Source organism: Populus euphratica, unplaced genomic scaffold (genome assembly GCF_000495115.2).
Source record: "Populus euphratica unplaced genomic scaffold, PopEup_1.0 scaffold49.1, whole genome shotgun sequence".
Taxonomy (NCBI): domain Eukaryota; kingdom Viridiplantae; phylum Streptophyta; class Magnoliopsida; order Malpighiales; family Salicaceae; genus Populus; species Populus euphratica.
The window spans coordinates 602,626-628,101 of record NW_011499875.1 but is presented as its reverse complement, the minus strand read 5'-3'; the positions used below and the strand labels follow the sequence as shown (position 1 = coordinate 628,101).

The window sequence follows — 25,476 nt, the reverse complement described above, 5'->3', positions numbered from 1 at the left end:
TAACAATAGTAAGTGAATTTGTTTTTTTTTTAAATATTGGCATGGAGAGCTGGCATGTTCCAGACACATATTATTAGTATAATCATTATTTTACCCTTCAAATATAAAACAATGAAGTTGTTAATGGGATAATTCGGTGTTTTTCTTATATAGGTATTAATCAGATTAATCATGGATAATTTAATTTTTTTATTTTTTAAATACACAATGTATTATATTACTTTTAAAAATAAAAATCTTAAAAAAAATTAAGCCCAAAAAATTTAATACCGTCCCGTGTCCAAACACCGACTTCAAGAGAAATGTTAGAAGCATTTCGTTGTGATTTTTTTATTTATGCTATTTGTGTACACAACTGAGTAATAGTTGCGTCTGATAAATTTTTATTTTCTTCCTGTTTTCTCTCTCTTTTTTTTTTATTAAAATATAAAGATATCATTTCATTTATCCTACACAATTAATTTTTTATAAAAAAATATTAGTAATATTTAAATATTTTTTTATATTCCAGAAAAATTTAACCTACCACAAAATATAGTGCAGTTTAATGTGTAGTAAACCTAAAGTTTATCATTCTCTCTCTTAAGTCCTGCCCAGATTAAAAGTTGATTACGTGAATTTAATTTACTTGGTAATTAGAACAATAAGACTTTTCTTTAATTGTGTTATTAATTTATAGAAATTACTCGCTTTCATTCCCCAATGGCATCAATTTGTGCACTAATTAATCTAGTCTTAACTAAATGAGCTAGTTGGGAATGAAGTTAGGTGGCCTCTTAAAAACAATTACAATATCCAATACGGCAACCATCTATTTAAAATAAAATAAAAAGAACGAATGAAAGAAAAGCAAACCCTGCTAAGCTAATAATCAGGCTGTCAATATATGAATATAGACATCTTAACAACTTTGATTATTATTATTATTATAAATTCATGTTTAATAAGTGTTCATGTGACAGAGCTGGAGCATTCTGTAGTATGATTTCTGGTTTTATTTTTAAATTAATCGTTCGTTGACCAGGCTATTTCTTACTTCAAGTTGGGCAATTATTAAAACTCAAGTTGCGCAACATGGCATAGATTAATGTGATAAGTAATCATAACGCATTCACATTGGAATTGGCGTGTTTTTTTTTATTAATTTTAAATAAAATAATATTAGGGACAAAAATATATTTTACAAATAAATTTATACATACTATCCATGTTATCTGTATTTTACACTTTATAAACCCCCCCAAAAAACATATAATTGGGGTCTAATTTGAATTAAAAATGGTTAAATTATACTAAAAGTTTGAGAATTAAATTATTTTTTTTTTAAAATAACATTATTGTAATTCACAATAAAATATGAGATGATAAATAATAAATTTATATACAATGAAAATACCATATCATTTAGCTTTATACTTAATAATATAATATAGTTATACTAATAATGATATTACTCAAAAAAAAAATATTTCTATTACGAAAGTGAGCAATGGACCATGAAAATCAACAATATGACCGGATGATGCAGGATTGCATTTGAATGTTTAACAATTAACAGCAACAGAAAAAAAAAAAAAAAGCAATCATCAATCCGACATAGCTAATTTGCCAGCTATCAACTTTTGCTGCCGAATAAATTTAATTTTCCATGAATTAGATGTAATAAATGTACCATCCATTATATTTACCTGCAAAGCAATGGTTATGAGCAATGAAGTCAATATAAGGTGATTTTATAGACTCAATGGGAGCAGCACTCAGCCGAATCTTTAAGGAGAAACTTTAAACCGAGAGTCAATCATGGTCATTTTCCATCCATGTTAAGTCATACTCATGGTATACATACGTGAGTTCTCATGGATAACTAAGGTCAAACGTATTTCCAAACTGCTCCCAAGTCTATGAAATGAAGAACTGATAACATAAGCGCAAGGCTGTTAGCATATCTTGTTACAGCCCCACTTAAAAAAAAATGCTTTGGTTGATCTCAAGTTTCACATACACTTCAAAAAGAATGATTTAATTGCCTGAATTCTCAATGATCTCCCCTTGCTAGCTACATGAATTCATGATGTTGAATAGTGTTTAGACAAATGAGAAGAAACAAAATAGCAAGGAAAGTATGTTTCTGAAAAATCAGCGACAGTTAATGTCAAGCCCTCGCAACTCAGGATCACAGCTCTGATTATACTAAATGCACCACCCCGTCATTTGTTTGCACGAGCAATAGATGTTTGCTATTAGAGGAGTCTAGCCTTCTCCGCTGCTTCAGCATAGTAATACAATCTCCAAACTGTTGCGTTATCCTGCAACACATTTGAAGGATTAGAATTCTAAATACATTTTCCAAAGCATATGTTGCTGCATTTTACTACCTTTTCTTCTAAATTGACAAAAATTTCATCATGGTCTTGGCTTTCTATTGGCTTGCTACGTTGAACAATCTCAACTACCCGGTCAAGCTTCTTCGGTGGTAGCTTCTTAATTAGTTTTTGAAGTTGCTGCTTCTCAGCATGAGTCATTGGCCTGCAAGTTGTAGTTGGCATTGTGATGCAACGAAAAATAAATTTAAAACTTAAAATACATTGCTTATACAACACGTATTTTTATCTCAGAAATCAGAATGAGAGCTACTGTAACATGGATTTTTTATTTAGCTCGTATTTTTATCTCAGAAATCAGAGCTACTGTAACATGGATTTTTTATTTCACCAGTTTGGGATTAGACACCTTGATTAATCAAACAATGCTTATCATTTTGCAGATAGACCACTGAATTGTGCATTATCCACTAAAATATTGGCCCATCATTTTTGTTTTTCAGCTTGATTCATGATTTCTAAAACCATCAGATTCAAACCAGCCAAACACAGTTAGAAAAGGTTAATAATATTAGGTTTATAAAATCAATATATTGAGAAAACAGAAAGCTACCATACCAACTTTTTTCTGTTCCATGAAATGATATTACCTGCAGTTAGATGCCAATGCATCAAGAAGTTCTTCAAGCTTTTGCTCCATGTGTTCCAACTAAAATGTGAAAAAATAACCTCAGTTCGGCTATTGATCACATATAACAGCTTCTCAAAGCACACAGCAAACTCTTAATTCTTAGCAACATATGATATTGAAGAAATGGTACACTAAATTAGAAGACAACATCAATTTTGAAAAGCTTACTGTTGAAAGTAGTTCATCAGAATATTTCTTCAGTGTCTTCTCGACATGGGAGCTGTTATTCTCTAGAAGGAACTTCAAATCATCAGCCTAGATGACACATACATTCATCCATGCATTAATACTTAATATATCAACATATAATTCAGATATTTCATATAATATATGCTTTAGCACCAGGGAAGACAAATATCACGAAGGCACATGCAAACATATCCACAATCTCAATATTGCCAGTTCATGTTATTTGTTTTATTCTCTCATAATATATACACATTACCAGCAAAAAAGATACAACTACTTATTAATTCTTTATCAGTTTGCTTTTACTGCAAAAGGGTAAAAGGATAGTTTAAGAAAAGAACAGAAAACAGTAATTCTATTAAACCAGATCAAGCAATATTTAGTTCCAGTAAATCTCCAAGTCATAAAAAAAAGTTCAAACAATACAAGCTTGCCAGTATCAAAGGAATATCAAGATGCATGTCTGTTTATATGTATTCGTGAAGAGGAGATTGCTTGAAAATGAGTTTCTTCAAAAGAGAATATTAGTATGAGAACAAACAATTTCTTACAACATGTGTTTTGCCAACAAGTTCAAAATGGTTGTCATTATCTTGAAAAAAATGATAATTTAATTTTCACACTTTTAAACACAGTATTTACTGGAATAGATTTCCTGTATATTTACATGAAGAAAGATTTGCATCAAATTGACTTGAGATCGCCATTTTATCCATTGTCATCCTGAAGATTTATCTTGTACAGATAGATCTATATCTTTATTTTGGGAATGGCATGGAGTTTGAATTTGAGTAATGCTAGGGTACTAAAACTTTTGAAAAAAAATGTATTACTTCATGATGTGGTGTTTTTTGATAGGGAAAGTTTTTTCAAATTATGAAATGTATGTCTTATCACATACAATGACACAATCACAATTATAGGATGAAGTAATTAATAAAAGCCCAATCACAAGCTGTCATGTTTAAGTATCTCTAGCATTACTCTTGATTTTTGGAATGGGATGGAGCTCTCCAGTAAGGAGTTTCCATAAACCAAACTCAAACAGAAAATCAAACAGCATGGCATTCATAAAATCAAACACACATTGGAGCAAATGCCTTGAAAGATGATATCTACAGTTTCCATATAACAAACCCACACATATTAAACCAGGAAGTGAGACCGCATGATTATTATTCACAAGTATTTTAAACTGAATATAAATGGCATGTTAAGACATCAACAGATTAAAGGTAGATAAATGACAAAAGGAATTTAGGGATGTATAACCTCTGTAGAAGAGTTAGAAGGACTAGCAACCAGAGGAGTGTTGGTTGATGAGGAATATGAAGAAACCATAACTTTCTGGGAGGAAACTTGCTTTGCATCAGCTTTAGATAATGCAGGTCTTGCTGTGAGCTGTGATTGTAACCGGCACATGGATAAGACCGGATCAAGCATCTGTTTCAACCATATTAAAGAATTATTTCTTGCTAATAATACTGCCATTAAGCTAACTGAACAACATGCGCATGCAGAAAGTGAGGAACAAATGAGATGAGGCGCCACATGATTGGACACATCAAACATGACAGGCGGGGAACATAAAGCTAAGCAATTTTCATTATGTTATGTAACAGGCCAAACTTTTTGTGAGCTGTTATGATGTTAAATAATTTTTTTGTGACTTCAACTGGCAACATTATTTATCTACCTCTCTCACTGCTTCAGTCTAGTTATACATCCTCATCATTGCATGCACAACCTTTGCTAGACATGGCCAAAGTTCAGAAAACCCTTCCTCAACTTACATTTAATAGAAGCCACTTCCACCAGACACATTACAGGAGATGCAATCATTTCTGATTCAATCCTTTTTTCTGTTTCCATACATCATCTACCTTTAAACCTTTTCATTTCAGCTAATACTGCACTCTAAACACACATGTTCATACCAAACACTCTGCTTTCTTTCCAATATCTTCCCTGATGTTCCTTGTTTTGCGTCTTAGGAACCAATAATGGTCATGATGAGGCAACCCTGCTTCATCAAAACAAAGAACAAGTCCCGTAGTCTTGGCTTCGCTAAGTTCAAAGTTTATATATTTTAGGTCAGGAAAAAAAAAACTACTAATTCCAAGACAAATAGAATCTAAACCTCTCATAGTAGGAAATGTTAATAACACAGAATAAGGACCCATATGAAAACAGATCTCACTGAATATCCATTGAGTTTTTTTTCCTCTCAGCTTCTTTGGTTAGACGAGGACATGGATTACCAAAGCAAATTGCAAGGCACACCTCACAGAGATCTCTAAGATTTCCCAGTCAATTATCATTAAAGTGCTTGCAAAAATAATTTCTCCTCCTTCCTTACTCTCATCATCCCTAACCACAATGTTGCAATCTACACCTAGGTACCCTTAACTTTTTTGTATCTCCAGAATTAAGAAAGTGTCTTCAATTCTGAAGAGCAGAATTTACGTATCCTTCAAAAAACTTTGAAAATGCATCCCACCTGTCTTTATTATGAATCACTGTCCTTTGCTGACTAAACTGACAACAAATAAATTAAATCGATAAAACCAAAGGAATATGGCCCATCTCACTATCTATCTCCAAGAGAATACATCATATATTCCAAGAAAAAAATAATCATTTTTCCATAGAAGGAATATCACAAGTAAAACAACAACACATTTTGCATATATCAAATTGCAAACTTTGTACAATGACATATGAACTTTCCTTCATTCTACAGAAGAGAAAGGGAGTGTACCTCATTGACTTCTGATGTTAGAACCACCACAGATTGCTGAAGACGTAACTTCAACATTTCTCTTTGGAAATCCGAAAGCCGTGGTCCAACAGAATTACTAAAGGAAGATCCCAAATCACAACTGGGTTGAAGCCTGTCCTCCCATTTGGCATGCTCATGTTTATTTCCAAGAATTTCAGCAGTTTGTGAAGTCAAAAAATGGTTATCCTCATCTTGCAACAATCGTTCTACTTCGCTTGCATAGTAACTGAAGTGATCTGGTCCAAGTTTATCCCTTAAATCTTCTGACATAACAAAGACCTACTATAGCAAATGATGATAATATTAAGTAAGAGGAAATTTCCAAATTGGATCCAAATATAGATACTTGATCACTGATAAATAATCGAGTAAAGGGGAAAATGAAAACAAACCCTCCCTCAATATACATGCTAGACAGGATTATAACATGATATATGTGCTAGATAGGAATTCACTTAGAATAAAAGGAAAAAAACTTATTGTTTTTGCTGTACACACATGAACCCAAAGCAAACTTCCCATAATTGATGGCCCCTTCAGGAGAGGCAGGGAATCATGCTTGAATCCTAGCCTTGAGAATACCGGAAGGCGAACAAAGGGACCTTTGCATCATTTCAAAGTGAAAGAAAGACAAAATCCCATGGCCTCAACCTGCTTTGTGTTGGTCATGGACTAAATATGGATTTCGCAAAAATTATTACGCTCGTTTCTCTCATATAAGAAAATGAAATATCATAGACATTGGAATGCACAAAAGAATAAGTGATCCTCCAGAATAGAAAAAAATATATGTATACATAAAGAATTAACACTCAAATAACTGGAAAGGGGGGAATCTAGTTTCTACCGCAACAATTTTCCTTGGCAAGATGCGATAAATAGAGATTATGTAGATACACCAAATCACTAAAAGAATGATAAAATCCCACGAAATCTTATAGCCCGTCCTTCTCCACAAACCCAAAGGAAAAAAATCAACGAAATCTGTCACTTTATTAAAAGACCAAACAGAGCAAACAAATAGAGAGGCCTTCTATCCCAGGTAATGCGTAAAAGACAAAGGGCAAACATTCAGAGGCAAAGCCCGGTGAAGTGTGACGCCTCCTAATCTTCCACAAAACGATCATTAGTATTAATTCTATAGAGTACCATTGCCCAAATGAAAGAAAGCACAGAATCATGCACGATAAAGAGACCTTTAAGGAAGGCTGCTTCTAGATTAAGAGTCAAGTGCAAGGGAAAAAAAAAAAAGCACCATCAATAACCATGGAAATTGCTTAAAATCAAACACTGTTGCAGATGAAGAGAGTCCGAGATTACCTAGCTTACTTCGCCTCCATCGGGTGTTTTTTTTTTTTTTTTTTTGACGTGGGCGTTGGTGTTGCAATGAAGAGTTAAGTTGCCGAATGCAAAAGGACTTCTTCTTTTGACTTTTGAGTTTCAAAATTTATTTATTTTCTTCAATCTTTTCGTAAATAATAATAATAATAATAATATAGGGTATGTACAGCATATGACTATACAGCAAGATTGATTTGCGTTTGGCACCTGGCATCGGCTTTTATTAGATGTGGCCGCGGTGCTTGCATTTTTTCCCCGTAAAAACCATCGTCTAGGGTGACGTAAGCACGTTTCAAATTTTAAAAAAACCATTAACTCATGTTATACTTTTGATTGAGTTTAATAAGATAATTTTAATTGAATTAAATAATAATAAAAAATAAACAATAAAAATAAACAGATAAATATTTTTAAAGAAGATATCACAACAATTAGAAAATAAACTTTTAAAAGTAACAAATTGAATAAAAATAACAAAACATATTGACTCAACTTGAGATAATATTATAAAGGCCGGGATAATAAAAGATGAGTTAACCCATGTTAACTTACAAATATGATATAGATTATAAAATTAAGATAACTTGATTAAAAAATATTAAAGAAAATCATAAAGCTATTTAAAAAAAAATAATGTGAATGAAATCAACAAATAAAATAAACTAAAAAATAAATATTAACTCGTGTTAACTTTTCAAATCTGTTATTTAAGTTATTAGACTAGAAGCAATATTAATGAAAAAATTAAGAAGTTCAATCCCTAAAAAATCAAATGATAAAATAAAAAAATAATTACAATAAAAGATCTAAAACAACAATTGAAAATATCAGTGTGAAAGTCAAAATAAAAATTAAATCAGAAGGCAATTGTAAATCTTTTATTTGAAAGTTAAATTGAATAGAAAAATAACTTTGATAAAAGGATAAAAAAATCAAAAAAATAAGAATCAAAATAAAAAAAATAATACACTATAAATTTGGATCGAATGATAAAATTAAAAACTAATAATTTTTTTTTAAAAAGGACCAAAATAGAAATAAAATATATAACAAATTGGATTTAAAAGATTAGATTTAAAATAAATATAACTTTTTTAACAAAAAAAACTAAGAGAAAAAATCAAAAATAAAAATTAAAACTAAAATACAAATAATAAAAAGGATCAACTTATAATTTATAGAGGAATGATAAAAAAAATAAGAGGAGAAAAAGAAAGGTTGATTGGTGACAAATTCTATACTGATATATGCCGTATAAAAAAAAAAAAAAACAAGACAATGTTTTCGATGACCCAGTAAAAAAATATTTCATGCTTCCAGGAGGCACCTCATTCCTTGTTAAAACGTGTGGGTGTCTCCCACAAGATAGCACTTGCGCAAACAAATTTTTTAATTTAATTAATATTTATCATTGTTAAAAGATTAAAAAACCATTGTTGCACCTAACAATCATAAAAAAAGCTAAAGTGAAAAGATTAAAAAACCAATGTAGACATGGCTTTTTTTTATTCCAATGTTAAGCTTGTTATTTTATTATATTTTATGAGACGAGAAAAATGATGTAGTTTATTTTTTAATTAATTGAATATAAAATAATAAAATTAAATAAAAAATAATACAAGTTAACTTAAGTTAGCATAATAAATTTATAATTTAATAATAAAAATAAGATAACTTAATAGAAAAAAAATTTTACACATCCTAGTACTCAATAAACCAACCACGAAAAGATAAAACAAAAAAATTAATAAATAAAAAAACTTATTTTTTTAGCATGATAAATTTATAATTTAATAATAAAAATAAGATAACTGAATAGAAAAAAAAATTTACACATCCTAATACTCAATAAACCAACCATTACTCAATAAACCAACCATGAAAGGATAAAACAAAAAAATTAATAAATAAAAAAACTTATTTTTTTAAAAAAATAAACTGTGTAAATTATCTTAATTATAAGTTTATAGTTATCATAAAGTAGATGTATTTAAATATTATGTGAATATAACAAAAATTGACGAAGTAAGCTCCCGGATTACAATTTATTACAGTAGAAGCTAAGAAAAAATTATTAATGATGGAAGTTAATGTCTAAAATTTTCCTAGCCAAACAAATAAAGGCCGGATTATACTTTTGACAGATCATCGACAACTTTTCCTCGCCAAAAGTCATCTTCAGAATTCAAAGTGCCTTATTCGATATTAATGGTTAGGATTTTTTTTCCACGATTTAGTCAGGAGTGGTTATAAAGTGTCCTTTTATGACGAAAATGTATGATTGTTGCCATATATCCAATTGCTTCTGGACCAAACCAAGGCCACAACCATTGCCTATTCCCATACCCCAAAATGCTCCAGAAGCTGGATGCACTGCGTTCCATCTTTCATGTCTCCTGCACGACCCTTTTAGTATTATTATTTTTACCTGGGAAAATGTTATGAGATCAAGGAGGTGGTAAGGAGGCTTGGCAATCAAGAAAGAAGAGATGCTCCAGAAGCTGGATGCACTGCGTTCCATCTTTCATGTCTCCTGCACAACGACCCTTTTAGTATTATTATTTTTACCTGGGAAAATGTTATGAGATCAAGGAGGCTTGGCAATCAAGAAAGAAGAGATAAATAACAGTACGTGACAATTAAGAAGAAAATGTGCAGAACTAGCTAAAGATGCAGTGCTAGTTCAGTAACTGTCATAACCGTGCATGTGATGGAAGTTAGCTAGTTAGAGGGTCAGTTGAGATAGCTAGGAGGCTAGAGTTCATTGTATATAAATCATGGGATGTGGGAACGTACAAGTAAGAAATAACAGATTGCAGAAGAAATGATTGTCGTTGCCATTGACAGATACTGCTGCAAATTTATGCCCTCCTCTTCTCTTGATTCTGTGACTGCGAGCGAGACTGTTGAGAATCAGACATGTCGTGGGTCTGTTCGGTTGTTGAACTCAAGTATGTGTGGTGGGCTGCTGATACTGGGTTTTTTTAAATGGATTGCTGTTGTTTCTTGGGCCAGCTATTTTTGTTACTTCATCTTCATTATATTTTCTTCTGTTCTGTTCTCGTCTTCTTCTTCTTCTCTCCGCTCAACAGGTCCAACACAAAAATTGTATAAAAAGAAAGAAAAATCCGAAATCTTGCTCCTTGCTCTCGGGTAGGAAGTTCAGAAATTAGCTACTATTGTGAACAAGCTCTGTTGATTATAGCAAGATCCTTTGATTATTTGCGGGAAGTGATTAATGAACTATAATCTCCTCTTAGGATGGTAATTTGCCCCCGCCTGGTCCTACCAGGCTGCCACTATCACTGTCAGCATATGATACAGAGCAAATGCTGCCATAAGAATGTTTCTGTTGCTTTAATAGCTGTATAAAACACTTCCCGGACATCTATCTTTACTGCGTATGTAAGCCTGCCAAATCTTCCTCCTTTAGACAACCCAGAACCATTTTCATAGCTGGTTTTTTTTTTTATTTCTTTTTTGCATACTTTTAGATATATTTTGAGTTGTTTATGTGAAAAATAAAATTTTGCAACCCACACTTTATATTCATGAACAGCACAACATAGAACATACAAAGGACCATTCGTTTTCGTTCACTAAAATAAACAAACGCTTATGCAAATATTACATTTGATTGTGACTGTCAGTAGATCGAGCAAATAACAAAGTATTAGCTGCCGAGTTGGTAACAGTATATACAGAAAAAAAGGTCGAAACAAACAAACAACTCTAGCATCAAACAAATGCCAAATGCACCTCCAAGAAACAAAAACAAAAACAAAAGGTGGCAAGAGTTTCCATAAGAAGAAAGTGCTTGTTTTTGTGGCTGCTTCTATGTTTAGAGCAAGCCACAAAAACATATTATTTGGTTATACAGGAAACACAGTTTTATGTTTGTGAGACTCATTATTATCTGTGCTTAAACAGCAGGATAATAAAAAGCAACTTCAAGCTATGTTGCAAACTATGGACAGAGGTGCGGTCAGAAAAAAAGAAAGAAAAAGAGCAAAAACAAATAAAAGAAGGATCGTCGTCCATCAATAGATAACAAAAATAGAGAAAACAGGAGTGATCGGTCTCCATCATTTTCACCGTTCATCATCACCACGCTGCTCTTCTCCTTCCTCTTTGTTTGGAGACAATCTCCACTATTATCCAAAGTGAACCTATCATATAAAATGAACAATGAAAAGTGTTTTTATTATTTATGGTCGGACTGGATTTAACTTAAATTTAAATATATTAGATTGGTTTAATTCAGTAAAATAAAAAAAATCAATTTTTTTTTTAAATATTGTATTTTATTAAAAAAAACATTAGTGTTTAACCATAATCAATGACACTATATAATTACATTAGTAGAAAATCATATGATGATATAACATTTATAAAATTTAACCGTAATCTTATTTTTATTTAGATAATATTTTACCTAATGTTATTGTATGCTCAAGAAATCATGAAAACTATAATCCTTATCGGATGAATTCTGTATATAATAGAATTATAGATAATTTAATATAACAATAAAAAATATTTTATAAAAAATATTTTTTATTTCATAATGTAATTACATTAATTAAATCTATAATATTTAAATTAAAAATCATCAATATTATTATATATATTTTTAATTATTTTATAGCCTCAATTTAAAAAGTTTTTTTAATCAAATACATTATATAATTTTTTATTTAATTTTAATCATAATTTTAACTAAATATATATTTTACCATACTAATCTCAATTAAAAATAATTTTTTTCAAACTGAAATCATAAAAACCACCACAATATTAAGTAAACTCAAACCAGACAACTGTTGTATCTTCCGGCTGCTGACCATGAGTCAAAACCAACCTTCGCCATAGGGCTGATCTCATGTTGCTTACATTTAAGCTCACGCGATACATAGAGATCACCTTCCAAGGTTCCTCCCGGTGCTTCTGGCATATAGATTGTACAGTCATTATAAGAGCAGTCCACATGATTGACAGTTCTACCATGTAGTTCCAAGGTATGATTGTGGTATCCATTAAAGTCATCAGCCTTTTCGATGCTAATTGTAGAAGTTGATTGCAAATGGCCTGGAAAGCCATTCATATTTGTGGCGAGACTTTTTTGAGAATATACCTGATTGAACAAGGCTGGCTGAGGATGCATTCGATTGAATGAAGTTGGCTGAGAACATTTGTGCTCGAATAAAATTGGCTGAGGATGTGTGTGCTTGAATAAAGTTGGCTGCCTATGTTTGTAGTTGAAAACAGTTGGCTGAGGATGCATGTGGTTGAATAAACTTGGCTGATGATTGTCATGAAGTTGCTGACATCTTTTGCGGGCAAAACCGAAGTGACTAGTTGCTTTAGACATCTTCGCAGCATGAGAGAATCTAAATTTGAAGGTACCGCACTCTCCCAAAGGAAAGGGTTCATCACATCTATTGCTATCTCCTCTCTTATTGTTGTAACCTGGATAGTCTTCAATCTTAAATTCAACACGTTCAATTAATACTAAAGAGTTTCTCCGTGCAAGTTTCTCGATATTCCAATGGCAAAATGGAGCTGTTGTTTTGTGGTTTACATGAATTTCCCCATCTGCTCGTAGCATGCTGTTTGCATTCCTGAAGAAGCCCCGCACAAGATTCCTATGCTTCCTATCATGCAATAGTAAAAAAGTTGTTAATGATTAGTGTTTCCAGTCCTATAACTGAAAAAACCACACAGCTGCAAATGCATTGACATTTTCTCGCTGACAATAATGGAAATCCCCATTTACGCACCAAAATGGACTTCCATTTAAAAATTCCAGCAACTGATACAGTCTATTCAAGTAAAAATTAGTGGAATTTCAACCACGAAATTTCAGGCATTTGCTTCAGATTTTTCTTTTCGAATCACGTACTCCAATCTTCAACAATGCTCACATAAAGCATTTCTATAACACAGAATGAATTTGAGACACAGAAGGTAAAGCAGATTAGATGTTTAGGTCCTTCTGTAGTTAATTCCTTGTCATCAAGTTTAAAAATTTGTTTATCAGATGTGTCATGTTTGGAACTATTACTCATCCATGCTACCACTAAATGTGAAACAACTATAAAAACTAAAGCAGGGTGACAAGCACAAAAAATGTAATTTTCCAGTTAATGATTGGCAGTGTGGTGTTTGAGGAATAGAAAACCTCAAGCAATTAAGAATGCTCCACCAAAAACGTCAGTACAGTTAAACAGCTTACTCAATCAGTTTAATATTGTCTTCCTTTCCATGAAAGCCTGCATGAGGAAAGTTGAAGATAATCCGATCAAACTTTCGCATCCTCAAATCCGGGTGAAGCTTCATTTTGGTTGCGTCCACTCCATGTAAGGTAGATGCTTTCAGCTTCGCTAGATTTTCCAGATTTGACTTTGCTTTCTTGTATTTCTTAATCAAGACATCAAATTGATCAACGATATAGATAATTTAAATAGAGAGGGAGTAGGAACAGAAAGACAACAATAACAACAGCAGTATCAACATGAAAAGTTAAATCAATTCACAACCAAGCCTTAGGACCCCAACTGCAGCTAAATAGTTGGAACACCAATCAAATTCATTAGTCGAAAGACCCTATATCTACTGATAGTTCAAACAAAAGATAAACAACTACTGAAGTACATCCGCTCAGAATTCCCACAGGTTCTTGAGTGGCTTACAAGCAATATTATACGTAAGTTAACCTAATCAAATTGCAATGCTATATATTTTGAGTCAGATTCTGACATTATGTGAATAAAAGAGAAAAATTGAAAAGGAAAAGAATCAAGCCTCTTGAAATCTCTAGAAAACAGATCAACATGTGATGTTTTCCTTTCCTGGGTTCTCTCAGCCACGGCCGCTTAAGGACGAGTCAGCCACGGCCACTTAAGGAGGAGTCAGCCACTCAGTTCAGTCCCTCAGCTTGAAATCTCTAGAAAACAGAACAACATGTGATGTTTTCCTTTCCTGGGTTCTTTCAGCCATGGCCACTTAAGGATGAGTCAGCCACTCAGTTCAGTCCCTCAGCTACCAGCGAGGTAACTTATCCTTTTTCACGCACAAGATATTATTTCTTTAACGACGAAAATAATAGATTGCTGTTAAAATCTGAATGAGACTGTACTTAATTCACGAATCAGTACAATAATAAACCACAGTTTTTTTATTTATCAGAAAGCCTCTTGGACTACAAAATAGGGTAACTCTTCCCCTCTTGTAGAAGACTGGTATGGGCAGGCGCATACGAGTGCCATGTTTGTACCGTCCATTGTCCGCAGCGGTAGCGTGGCTGCCCTAGCAATAGCCTTTAATCTTTCTTTGGAGCCAAACAAAGGCAATCCCAAATAGATTAAGACAGCTTGCTAAAAAAAACAGAGACTTTACATAAGACAATGTCAAAATGACTACGCCAGCAAAACAAGTGCTAAACAATAAATGCAAGAAAATGTTTTCCTTCTTGTATTCCATTATTTTTTTAAAAAGGGAAATGAGATTAACTTTCTTCATATATGTATGAAGAAAACGTGATTAAGATTGGCTTGGGTAGACGATTCACTTAGCCCTAAAAACCTGTTAGATCATTGCATTCTTGTATTAAAAAAAAGTGAAGAAATCAAAACAATAAAAGTACCCTGTCAATCCAAGATAGTGTGATACAAAGAACCATTAAAAAGAAAAGGAAGAAAACACATACACATAAGCACGACCACGAACACGAATACATGCAAGCACATACATATATGCTTAAGCATGAGAACAGAAGGTTATACAGAACATTACCAGATGTATCAAGAGAGGAAGCAACAATGTTAGAACCAGAGCCAAAAGAAAGAGCCAAGCTCAAAGAGAACGAGAAATCTCCATCACCGACCAGCAGTATTTGCTGATTCGATGAGTAGTGCTTTAACCATTTCTCCTTATCTTCTTCTTCTTCGATCACCACTTGTTTCTCTGCTTCTTTATCAGCCATTATTGGATTCTTTTCTTTTCTTGAGAAATCAGAGTTTTTTTCTCCCCTTTTTCCTTCTTGTTGTGTTGCTTCAGAAGTTAACAGTAACTGGGCAGTGGGAGTGACTCTCTTTTTCTTTCTTTTTTTTAAGCTGCAGAAAAGGGAAGTCGTACAGTTCGAATTTCGAAGAACGGACTTGAATTTTGATGGTTTTACATGTTTGCGCACAGAGTGAACTTTATCTGGTGTCAGCTTGCTTGTGCTTACTAAACAAGTTTGGTGAAAGAGAACTTATACCTTGTGGTTTCTAGTTCAGGATCAGTGTACAGAGAAAGTTAAGATAACATGGAAAATATATCTTTCGGTCCCATCTACTTTACCGACCAGCCATGTTCTTGTTGATTAGAAAACATTTTTTATTTGTTAATATTCGTCTTTTGGTCGGCTGAAATGGTATTTTTAGGTTTCTGGATTGTGTTTTCACCACATAACTGCTATGGAGATATGGAAACAAATATTGAACTGAACTTCATCTTTTTGGGTAACATCATGGGTCATTGCGTCCAATTTGATCCTTGTATTAATTGATGATCATTTAGTTAAGTAAGGTAAATGCAGTATGCTTTGGGGATCGAAAATGTCATCCAACCTTGAAACTGAAATTGGCCTGGAAGGGAACAGGGAATGATGAAAAAAAAAGGAAAAAAAAGAAGAAGAAAAAGAAAGAAAGAAAAGGGTGTTGTGTTCTTCTTGGACAAGAAATTTTACGGTGTTCAGAACATAAATAATAGCGTTCTCTGGACTTACTTTAAATAAAAAAATAAATACAATTAGGAGAGAAAAATCTCCAGTGTAGATATTATTATCATTTTTTATGGTTCATGCGTTTTTTTTTTTTTGATATGTTTCTTTTTAAGATGGATATAGAAAATAACTAGTAATAATATATCACTAGTTATTCTTCCATCACCATAATTTTATTCTTCTTGAATTGTACGCCAACCTTTTTATTAAAAAAAAATTATAGCTTCTCATGTAACCTTAATATTTGTGTTATTGACATTTTTAAAATATAGTATTTCTTTGCTCGATGATCTTCACTCGAGATGTGTTATAAATTTTGACACCGACATAATTATGATAATTCTCCAAGCTAAAATATAAAAAAGCAATGTTAAATAGTTGGGTAAAGATATTATATGAAATACATTATTAATTTTGAATTTTTGATTCTGAACAAAAATTTTAAAAGATATTTTATCTGCAAAATATAACAAATTAACTACTAAATATATTTATTGACTCAAAAAAAAAATCAAATCTTGTATACCAGTTGTAAATACTCAAATCCAAATTGAAATTTTAATAATACAATTCATTAAAATTATAGTAAATAAAAATAAAGCATGCTATAAACGTAATATAAACATAATTAATTATTAAAAAGAAAGAAAGAAAGAAAAGGGTGTTGTGTTCTTCTTGGACAAGAAATTTTACGGTGTTCAGAACATAAATAATAGCGTTCTCTGGACTTACTTTAAATAAAAAAAAATAAATACAATTAGGAGAGAAAAATTTTAAGTGTAGATATTATTATCATTTTTTATGGTTCATGCGTTTTTTTTTTTTTGATATGTTTCTTTTTAAGATGGATATAGAAAATAACTAGTAATAATATATCACTAGTTATTCTTCCATCACCATAATTTTATTCTTCTTGAATTGTACGCCAACCTTTTTATTAAAAAAAAATTATAGCTTCTCATGCAACCTTAATATTTGTATTATTGACATTTTGAAAATATAGTATGTCTTTGCTCGATGATCTTCACTCGAGATGTGTTATAAATTTTGACACCGACATAATTATGATAATTCTCCAAGCTAAAATATAAAAAAGCAATGTTAAATAGTTGGGTAAAGATATTATATGAAATATATTATTAATTTTGAATTTTGAATTCTCGTATAAAATAATATGAACAAAAATTTTAAAAAATATTTTATTTATAAAATATAACAAATTAACTACTAAATATATTTATTAACTCAAAAAGAATAACCTAATCTTATATACCAGTTGTAAATACTAAAATTCAAATTGAAATTTTAATAGTACAATTCATTAAAATTATAGCAAATAAAAATAAGGCATGTTATTAACGTAATATAAACATAATTAATTATTAAATTCTAGAAGAGATTCAAGTACTTGAAAACTATAAAAATAAAGAGATTTTTGTAAGTTATGTCCTTACAAACAAAACAAAAAAAAATGAAACCAAAATGAGATAGTTTTTTATAATATTTTTTCATATAATATATCATTTGATATTATTAGTGAAAATAAGAATATTAAATCTAAATTTATCAAAGAATATTGATGTGACCAAAATGAAAAGAAACAATCTAGATATAATTAAATTCACTTGCAAAATATGAAGTTTTTAGACATGTAGTCCAAACTCCTCAAAGTGTAAAGACAATTGGATATAAATGAGTATTTGCATGAAAATAAAATTATAAAAAATAAGACACGACTAGTAACATAAGAGTTTTTCTGAAGACTTGACATTGATCATGATGAAACAAATTCTCTTGTAGTAAATGCAATTATATTTCGGTATTTCATTAGTCTGACAACTCATTTAAGACTAAATATGTCTCTAATGAATGTAGTTACAATCTATTTATATGAGTAAATTAATAATGAGGTTTATATAAAAATCCTTAAAGGACTTAAAATGCTTGAAGCATATGATCTAAATCTCCTAAAAGCTAACTCAATCAATTTGCAAATATATTTGTATGGATTAAAGCAGTTAGGATGCATGTGGTATAATTATTTTAGTGAATATTTATTGAAATAAAGGTATAACAATAATCTTATATGCCCATGTACTTTTGTAAAGAAGTTAGAATATGATTTTACTATCATTATTGTGTGGATTGATGATTTAAATATAATTGGAACTCTTGGAGAGATACAAAAGATAGTTGATTATTTAAAGAAAGAGTTTGATATAAAAGATTTAAGAAAAACAAGATTTTATCTCACCTTATATATATCAAATATTTAGTAAATAAAATTTTTATTTATCAGTCAGATTACACAAAAGAGGTCCTCAAAAGATTTTATATTAATAAATCACATCCATTGAGTATCTCAATGGTTGTTCAATCACTTGATGAGAAAAAAAAAACTATTTTAGATATTGAGAGGATATTAAAGAATTACTTGGTCCTAAAGTACCTTACTCTAATGCAATTGGTATGCTAATGCATCTTGTTAACATTACACGGCCTAATATAACATTCTTTGTGAATTTTCTAGTAAGATATAGTTTTTCTCCTACTCAAAGATATTGGAATTGAGTTAAATATATTTTTTGTTATTTATGAGGAATTATGGATATGAGATTATTTTATTTAAATAATCTTAATCATGAATTAGTGGGGTATGCTAATGCAGAATATTTATCCGATCAATATAAAGGTTGATCTCAAACAAATTATCTCTTTACATATGGTAATACTGATATATTTTATGTTAAAATACCTGTCATAAAAGTATATGAGTATCATGGAGATCTACAAAACAAACATTAATTGTCATTCCATCTGATTATGTTAAAATATCTATCATCTATGAAGTAAGTCTAGAATGTATATAACTGAGATCCATGACTTAAGATATTAATGGAACATGTAGTTTATTATCCAATAGAGAAACTTTAACCATATTGTATGAAGACAATGTTACACGTATAACTCAATTAAAAAGAGGACATGTTAAATGAGATAGAACAAAATATTTCTTATTAAATTATTTTTCTTCACATATGACCTTGATAAGTGTGGTGATATTGATGTTAACAAATTTAATCATAAGATAATCTAGTATATTTTTACTAAAGCATTGTCAATTACAACATTTGAAGGATTGTGACACAATAATACAAAATAACAACATAAAGATTTAAGGTGATACATTCACATGAAGAAGTTAACATACACTATACTTTTTTTACCTTAACCAACTTTTTATCTCTCATCGTGTTTTTTCTTGGTAATGTTTTTAATGAGAAAGTTTTCAATATGGAAAACTATACAAAAGACATCCAAAGAATGTTATGAAATCATATATTGTATATAAATATTTATTTTTCTTTTATAACATATTAATCTTCATGTTCATTTATCATCTCCAAGTTGACACTATATCTTATTGTGACTTTTAAGCTTATAAATATTAATAAACATTAGACTATAAATAAAAACATTATTGAGATGATATTGAATATATTTACAAAATTATATGAAATAAAAATGTTATCTCTCTTTTTTATTCCCCTAATTTCTGTTATTTTTATTCAATCTATTTAATGTTTATTAAGTATATTATCTGCTTCTAAATATAGTTTTATAATACCCTAGAATATAGTAAATGATGAACAAGTTGCGAGTGAATATTTAATGAGAACTATATAGTCTTTTATTGTTATTTTTATATATGTTTCATGAATTAATTATTCTTTTAATTTTTACATAACCACTTAAAAATTATAAAGGCATTATGTTTTTTAAAATTTCTTTTTAGAATATGATAATTTTTTATTTGAAAAATAAGTCTGTGATTAAAAATACAGGAGTTTTGCTTTCTGAAATAGAATTTTCACTCCTTGATTTAAATTATTAAGATTCTTGAGAATAATTATTTTAATTACACTAGATTCATATAAAAAAATGATGTTGATAATAATAATAAAAAAAATAGTTTTCAACAAAATAAAGAAAAAGTGTAAAGAATGAGAACTTCAATTTAAAAAATACATTTTATGTTAGAAATTAAGTGTTTCAAACTCTTACAAATATCTATTTTATTTATCATATAATCAAATAAAAATTACCTTTTAAAATTTCCCATGACTAATCATCACCTAATTGTCCCATGTTCTTCTTCTTTATGATCACACCACTTGTAGTTTTATGTTGTGATTTGCTATGTGTTCAATTCGAATTTTAAGCAGATGTTTGTGGAGTGCGGCACATTTTGCTCCAATTATATATTTAAATGTATTTTTTTAACAAATACAGATTATAGTTTTGTATTGTATATCCTAAAAAATATTTAAAATTATAATTAAAAAAATTATAATTTTTTTTAAGTCTATTATTTTAAACAATAACCACAAGAACTACTATAATTCCAAATATTCACTAAAAAAAAAAAAGTTCCAATTAATCCACGTTATGCCCCAGCTAAATGCTTTGAAGTCACGGGGACCTCTTTACATCCCAAATCCAATATAAAAATGGGCCGGACTCTAGCCCATTTGGACCAATTAATTGTATTGAATTTGAGAGGAGCAGGATTTGCAACGGTTTTAATTTAGAAAAAACGCACCTTTTAGGGTTTCGACAAGAACTTCCGTAAAAATAATAAATCAACAAGAATTATTAGAGATAGGACTGACAGTTCAATCCATATCTTGGATAAATATTAGACTGTCACTTCATAATAAGAGGGAAAATTAATTTTAGGGTGATAATGCCATAATTTATGTATATTTAATGGCATATTTGCATTTTAAAAAATTTAATTTTTTTAATTACTTCAATTTTTTTTTATGTTTTCAATTCGTTTTGATTTGCTAATATCAATAATAATATTTTAAAAAATATTTTTTTTAATATATTTTCAAACCAAAAATACTTTAAAAAATAACTACTCTTTCCATACTTTCAAATACCAATTAAAAACATTACTTTAAAGGCATTGGCTTCAACTGCCTGTGATCTTCTTTTATTTTTATTGAAAACTATTAGATTTCTTTACTTTGAATCATGTGAAGTTCACATAAAGATCATATAATAGATGGAATTATGTGAGTTTCAAGTGATTGTTTAATTGTTATGTTAATTAGAGTAAATGGAAGTGCTTGATTTAGAATCCATGTATTTATTGAGGACCTAATCGAAACAAATAAAAGGTTAGGGAGTAAATAGAAATCGCCTTCATTTACCTCCCCAGTACTAACTTGTCCTTGCCAATGACTCAATATTATTTCTTTTATTCTCTAGTGCCGTTTTCATGTTTTTACATTTACGTCCATATAGAGTATTTTGCACGAAGAGGTGTGTTTTTAATTCTTCCTTGAAATTAATTGAAAATAAATTGATAGAAAAAGAAATAATTTATAATATCCTCATTAAAAAAATAAATCATGGAAATTATTTTTTAATTATCATAATAATATTAAAAGATAAATTAAATAAATTATAATTAAATAAATAAATTGAGTTAATTGATTTAATTGATTAAACTTGGATCCAAATTACGAGTATGAGATAATATTATAAAATTAAATTAAAAAATATTAAATTTAATTTTAATAACCTTAATATTAAAGAAAAAAATCAAATTAAAAAAACATATATATATATATATTAAATTTTAAAAAATGATTTTTTGAAAAAAAAGATATATCAACCCCCCCCATAAAGTTTTAATTACATAACAAATGGATTTAGAGTAACGAAAGAGAATAATTGGATTGATTGTATAAATACAATAAATATAAGGTTTAATTTGAAAAAATTATTTACAGGGATCTTTTTTCAAACATTTTTTTAACTTACCAAGTACACGCATCATCATCCAAAAGGAGTTTCATGGGGGATTTTAGTCTAGCAAGGGTATTTCTTGAACCCAAAAAAGAAAAGAAAAGAAAAGGAAAAGGAAGAAAATATTTCTTGGCTAAGAAAATGAAATTAATAAAAAAAAAACTATTTAGGATGATATACATAAATAGAATCCTTTGATGGTCAAGGGAAAATGTCATAATGCTCGTACACGGGCATTGTTTTTGGTTTGCACCGAAGCATCCATTATTATGTTCCAAAAGGAGAACTAGCACAGTAAATTAAAAATTTTAGTTAAATATTATTATTTTAAAAAATTTAATAAAATAATAAATTTTCTTCTTGTCAAGCTCTTAAAATACAATATTTAATAAATATTATTATTTTTAAGTATGATAAAATAATTATTGTGTCCCATAATTCTAATATTTAAAAATATCACACTTTTAAAGTGTTACAATTACTATCCAGTTAGATATAATTATATAACCAGTTGATTATTTTACATAAAAATTATAATTGTATAATTTTTTTAAAAAATATATTTTATAAATAAAAATATATATCTTTATTTAATTTATAAATTAAAAACTAAATTTTAATTAAAAAATTTTAAAAAAATTTATATGTACTTTCAAATATAAAACGCTACTATAACTATTGAATAACATTCCTTGTTTATTTTTATATTTTAAAAATATTTTAATTTTTTTTTATTTTAAATTAATATTTTTAGATCATTCTAATATATTATTATCAAAAATAATTTTTAAAAAATAATAAAAAATATTATTTTAATATATTTTTAAATAAAAAATATTTTAAAAATGAATCCCAACTAAAATTCCAAACACAATTTTTCGTAAGGAAATATGCTATTTCACCGCAAATTCTTGCTTATGTATCATTTCAGTATTTATTACATGCTAATTGCCCAATTTATACTCTCTACCCTTCTAAACTCCGCACTCTTCGCTGTCATGACCTCCAGATGCAAGGAGACCATCCCAAAAAAGAAAAATAACAACAAACCCAACAATTGCTCTCTTATTAGTGAGAGCTGTCACCGCCCAAAAACAATTTAAGAGCTATCTAGGGTTTGCAGAGGAGAGACTTGCTAATTTATTATTTCCTGATTCTCTCTTGTGGTCTGCAAACCCATTTGGTAGCCCTGATCAAATGTCCTCTCAGGCCCCAGATGTTTCCCCTTCTTCTTATGGTAATAACGATGATATCCATGACCTCGCTTTTGCCAGAAGAGGGTGCTGTTGGATACCATTCTTAACCACAGATCGACCGTCATATTCCAGTTGTATCATTGGATCAGAATTTTGGCAAAGAATCAAGCCTACAGACTGCACAGCGAACCGAGAATCATGGTGGTTTCAGGGATGGATGAAAATCCGGAATTGGTCAGAACTAGTTGCAGGCCCTAAATGGAAAACATTCCTGCGGAGGTTCAATAAGAAGCCAGGGGGTGGCAATCCTCAACATGGAAATTTCCAATATGATCCTTCGAGTTATGCCCTTAACTTCGACGAGGGTGCAAAACTTTATGAAGATGATGATCTTTTGGGAAGGGGATTCTCATCCAGGTACTCCCTCCCGCCTTCTTGTAAGTCATCTATGGATTTTGACAAGGAGGGGTTGTTGTGAGATACGCTGTTCACCTTCTGTCCTCGATCGATGTCTCATATTCAAATCTTGAAAAAGGTAGGTAGGTGAAGATTTAAAAGGAAGGGAAAGCGTTGCTGTGCATCATTACATTCATGCATGATGTAAGTATGGGCCTCTCCCTTGAAATTGAAAGAAAGAAAGAAACCGCAGGGAGCATGGAGAGGCAAATGACTGGTTTCGCTTATTTTGTTTATTGAACTGTTTTGTAGTAATCTTTTTATATATCTTATATGTTTCTTTTTCAAGCATTTTTTTTTTATGGTATTTATCAGTCTGGGATTAATGTAGATGATCAGTATTGAGTAAAATATGAAAATCTCGTCATGTTCCGCAAGAATTAATGTTTAATGTATATTCTCACAGTTGATCATCAATCTTAATTTTTCTTACAAACCAATGTTATATAGCAAACGATCATCAGACTAGTGTGTGAAATCAATCATTATAAGGTATATAAGGGTAATTTCCGGTAATCAAGTTGCATGCCTTTCAAATATACTACTTCGATTTCCACATAACTATTAAATATTAGTTAGATACTAATCTAAGTTGGAATCCTTGTTAATTAGAAAAGATTTGTGTTTAGAATCCTTGTTAAACTAGTAATTTAGAGCTCATGTTGATGAGTTGATTAGAAGAGAAAAATGCAACATTCTTGCTCGATCCCTTAGCAATGTTTTCAACAACATCCAAACACAACGACAACCTCTCGTAGCAGCAAAAAAAAAGGTCTCAACAGCTGCAATAGTAGAAAAACAGCAGTAACAGCCTTCCTTTCGCACAAACAACAACAATAAGCAGCTTCTCAGCCTCCTGCAACACAACAATAGTCCAGCAAACCTTGGGCAGTAGCTCGGAGTAGAAATCAAACGCAGCAGCCTGGATGCAGTAGCAACAACAACTCAACACATTTCCAGCAACAACAGCTCAAGTTTTGAGGTGCTTTGAGTAAAAAAAATAAATTGAAAATGAGTTTTTAAACGGAAAAAACAGGAAACTTGTTTTACTAATCATTACAGCGGCCTGAATTTACTTATATATCATCTATTTAAAATAAAATAAAATTATAGAGAATAAAAAAAATTAAAAGTCCCCTCATGTAGGCTTGCCTTTGCAAGCCAGCATGCAGGCTATTTCTTGATTTATATTTTAAAATTTTTTATATAAAAAAACATATTAAAAAACTCCACTGGTTCATATTTCTTTTTATCATATATTAATATTTTTAATTTGATTTTTATTTTTTTATTTTTGGATTTTGTTTTTTAACTCTTTTATGAAAGTTTTGTTATTTTTAATTTCACCATTGAATCCAAGTTTATAATGTATTTTTGTTTTTGTTCTTATTCTTTTAATTATTTTTTTATTAATATTTTTTTTCAATTTAACTCTCAAATTAAAAATATATATATATATTTGCTATCATTGCCCCTTCTTTTTCTCGTATGTGATTCAAATAAAGCTAACTCATTTAATTATTGGGATTATAACCAAGTTATTAGATTTTTCTCAACGCCTACTTGAAAAATAGTGCGAGCATGTGGCGTAGCGAAAGACCCAATCTATTCATTTACTAATTTGATGATTTGGATTAATTTAATGATTTGTAAAAGTTTTATTTATTTGTAGATTCATCTAACAATATATCTCATTTAAAATGTAAGCGATATTGTTAATGTATTTGTAAAAAAAAATTAAAAATGCTAAACATATTCTATTAATGTCATATGATAGTTTTATATGGATGAATATTTCTCCAATCCAAGGTGGAAGAAATTATTATCTTCTGAGAGGGCTAATGCTTTTTTCGTCCGCCCCCCCACATGTTCTTTTAATGTCATAATCTAGCAATAGTTTTTTTTTTTTT

General features: G+C 29.9%; 2 protein-coding genes and 1 long non-coding RNA gene across 4 annotated transcripts; 1 reads left to right on the top strand and 2 right to left on the bottom strand.

The window, feature by feature from the left end:
- Positions 1 to 1,981: 1,981 nt before the first annotated feature.
- On the bottom strand, positions 1,982 to 7,463 carry LOC105128197 (uncharacterized). Of its 2 annotated transcripts, none has more exons than XM_011029757.1 (7): positions 7,304 to 7,463; positions 5,963 to 6,265; positions 4,474 to 4,644; positions 3,181 to 3,267; positions 2,972 to 3,030; positions 2,376 to 2,526; positions 1,982 to 2,306 (listed from the first exon to the last, which is right to left on the bottom strand). In XM_011029757.1, exons 2-7 carry the CDS (start codon positions 6,251 to 6,253, stop codon positions 2,241 to 2,243), a joined length of 825 nt encoding a protein of 274 aa, XP_011028059.1. In that variant the 5' UTR covers positions 6,254 to 6,265; positions 7,304 to 7,463; the 3' UTR covers positions 1,982 to 2,240. The 2 variants fall into 2 exon arrangements, with proteins under 2 accessions (XP_011028059.1, XP_011028058.1); XM_011029756.1 differs by having other exon boundaries at positions 5,963 to 6,262.
- LOC105128199 (uncharacterized) lies at positions 3,275 to 24,573 on the top strand. The gene is made up of 3 exons (XR_842808.1): positions 3,275 to 4,163; positions 8,188 to 8,193; positions 24,559 to 24,573. It is a non-coding gene; the product is annotated as an uncharacterized LOC105128199 (long non-coding RNA).
- Positions 10,898 to 15,563, bottom strand: LOC105128198 (uncharacterized). The gene is made up of 4 exons (XM_011029758.1): positions 15,119 to 15,563; positions 13,560 to 13,758; positions 12,137 to 12,978; positions 10,898 to 11,133 (listed from the first exon to the last, which is right to left on the bottom strand). The coding sequence occupies exons 1-4, from the start codon at positions 15,306 to 15,308 to the stop codon at positions 11,063 to 11,065; spliced, it is 1,302 nt and encodes a 433-aa protein (XP_011028060.1). The 5' UTR covers positions 15,309 to 15,563; the 3' UTR covers positions 10,898 to 11,062.
- Positions 24,574 to 25,476: the final 903 nt, after the last annotated feature.

Excerpts from the sequence above, each read along its gene's own strand:
- LOC105128198 (XM_011029758.1), bottom strand. The coding sequence starts at position 15,308 with ATGGCTGATAAAGAAGCAGAGAAACAAGTGGTGATCGAAGAAGAAGAA. Across the intron at positions 12,979-13,559 it reads GACAATATTAAACTGATTGA|GAAGCATAGGAATCTTGTGC; the intron begins GTAAGCTGTTTA and ends ATTGCATGATAG. Across the intron at positions 11,134-12,136 it reads AAGATACAACAGTTGTCTGG|TTCTTATGGAAACTCTTGCC; the intron begins TTTGAGTTTACT and ends ACAAGCACTTTC.
- LOC105128197 (XM_011029757.1), bottom strand. The coding sequence starts at position 6,253 with ATGTCAGAAGATTTAAGGGATAAACTTGGACCAGATCACTTCAGTTAC. Across the intron at positions 4,645-5,962 it reads TAACATCAGAAGTCAATGAG|ATGCTTGATCCGGTCTTATC; the intron begins GTACACTCCCTT and ends TGGTTGAAACAG. Across the intron at positions 2,527-2,971 it reads GCATTGGCATCTAACTGCAG|GCCAATGACTCATGCTGAGA; the intron begins GTAATATCATTT and ends TACAACTTGCAG.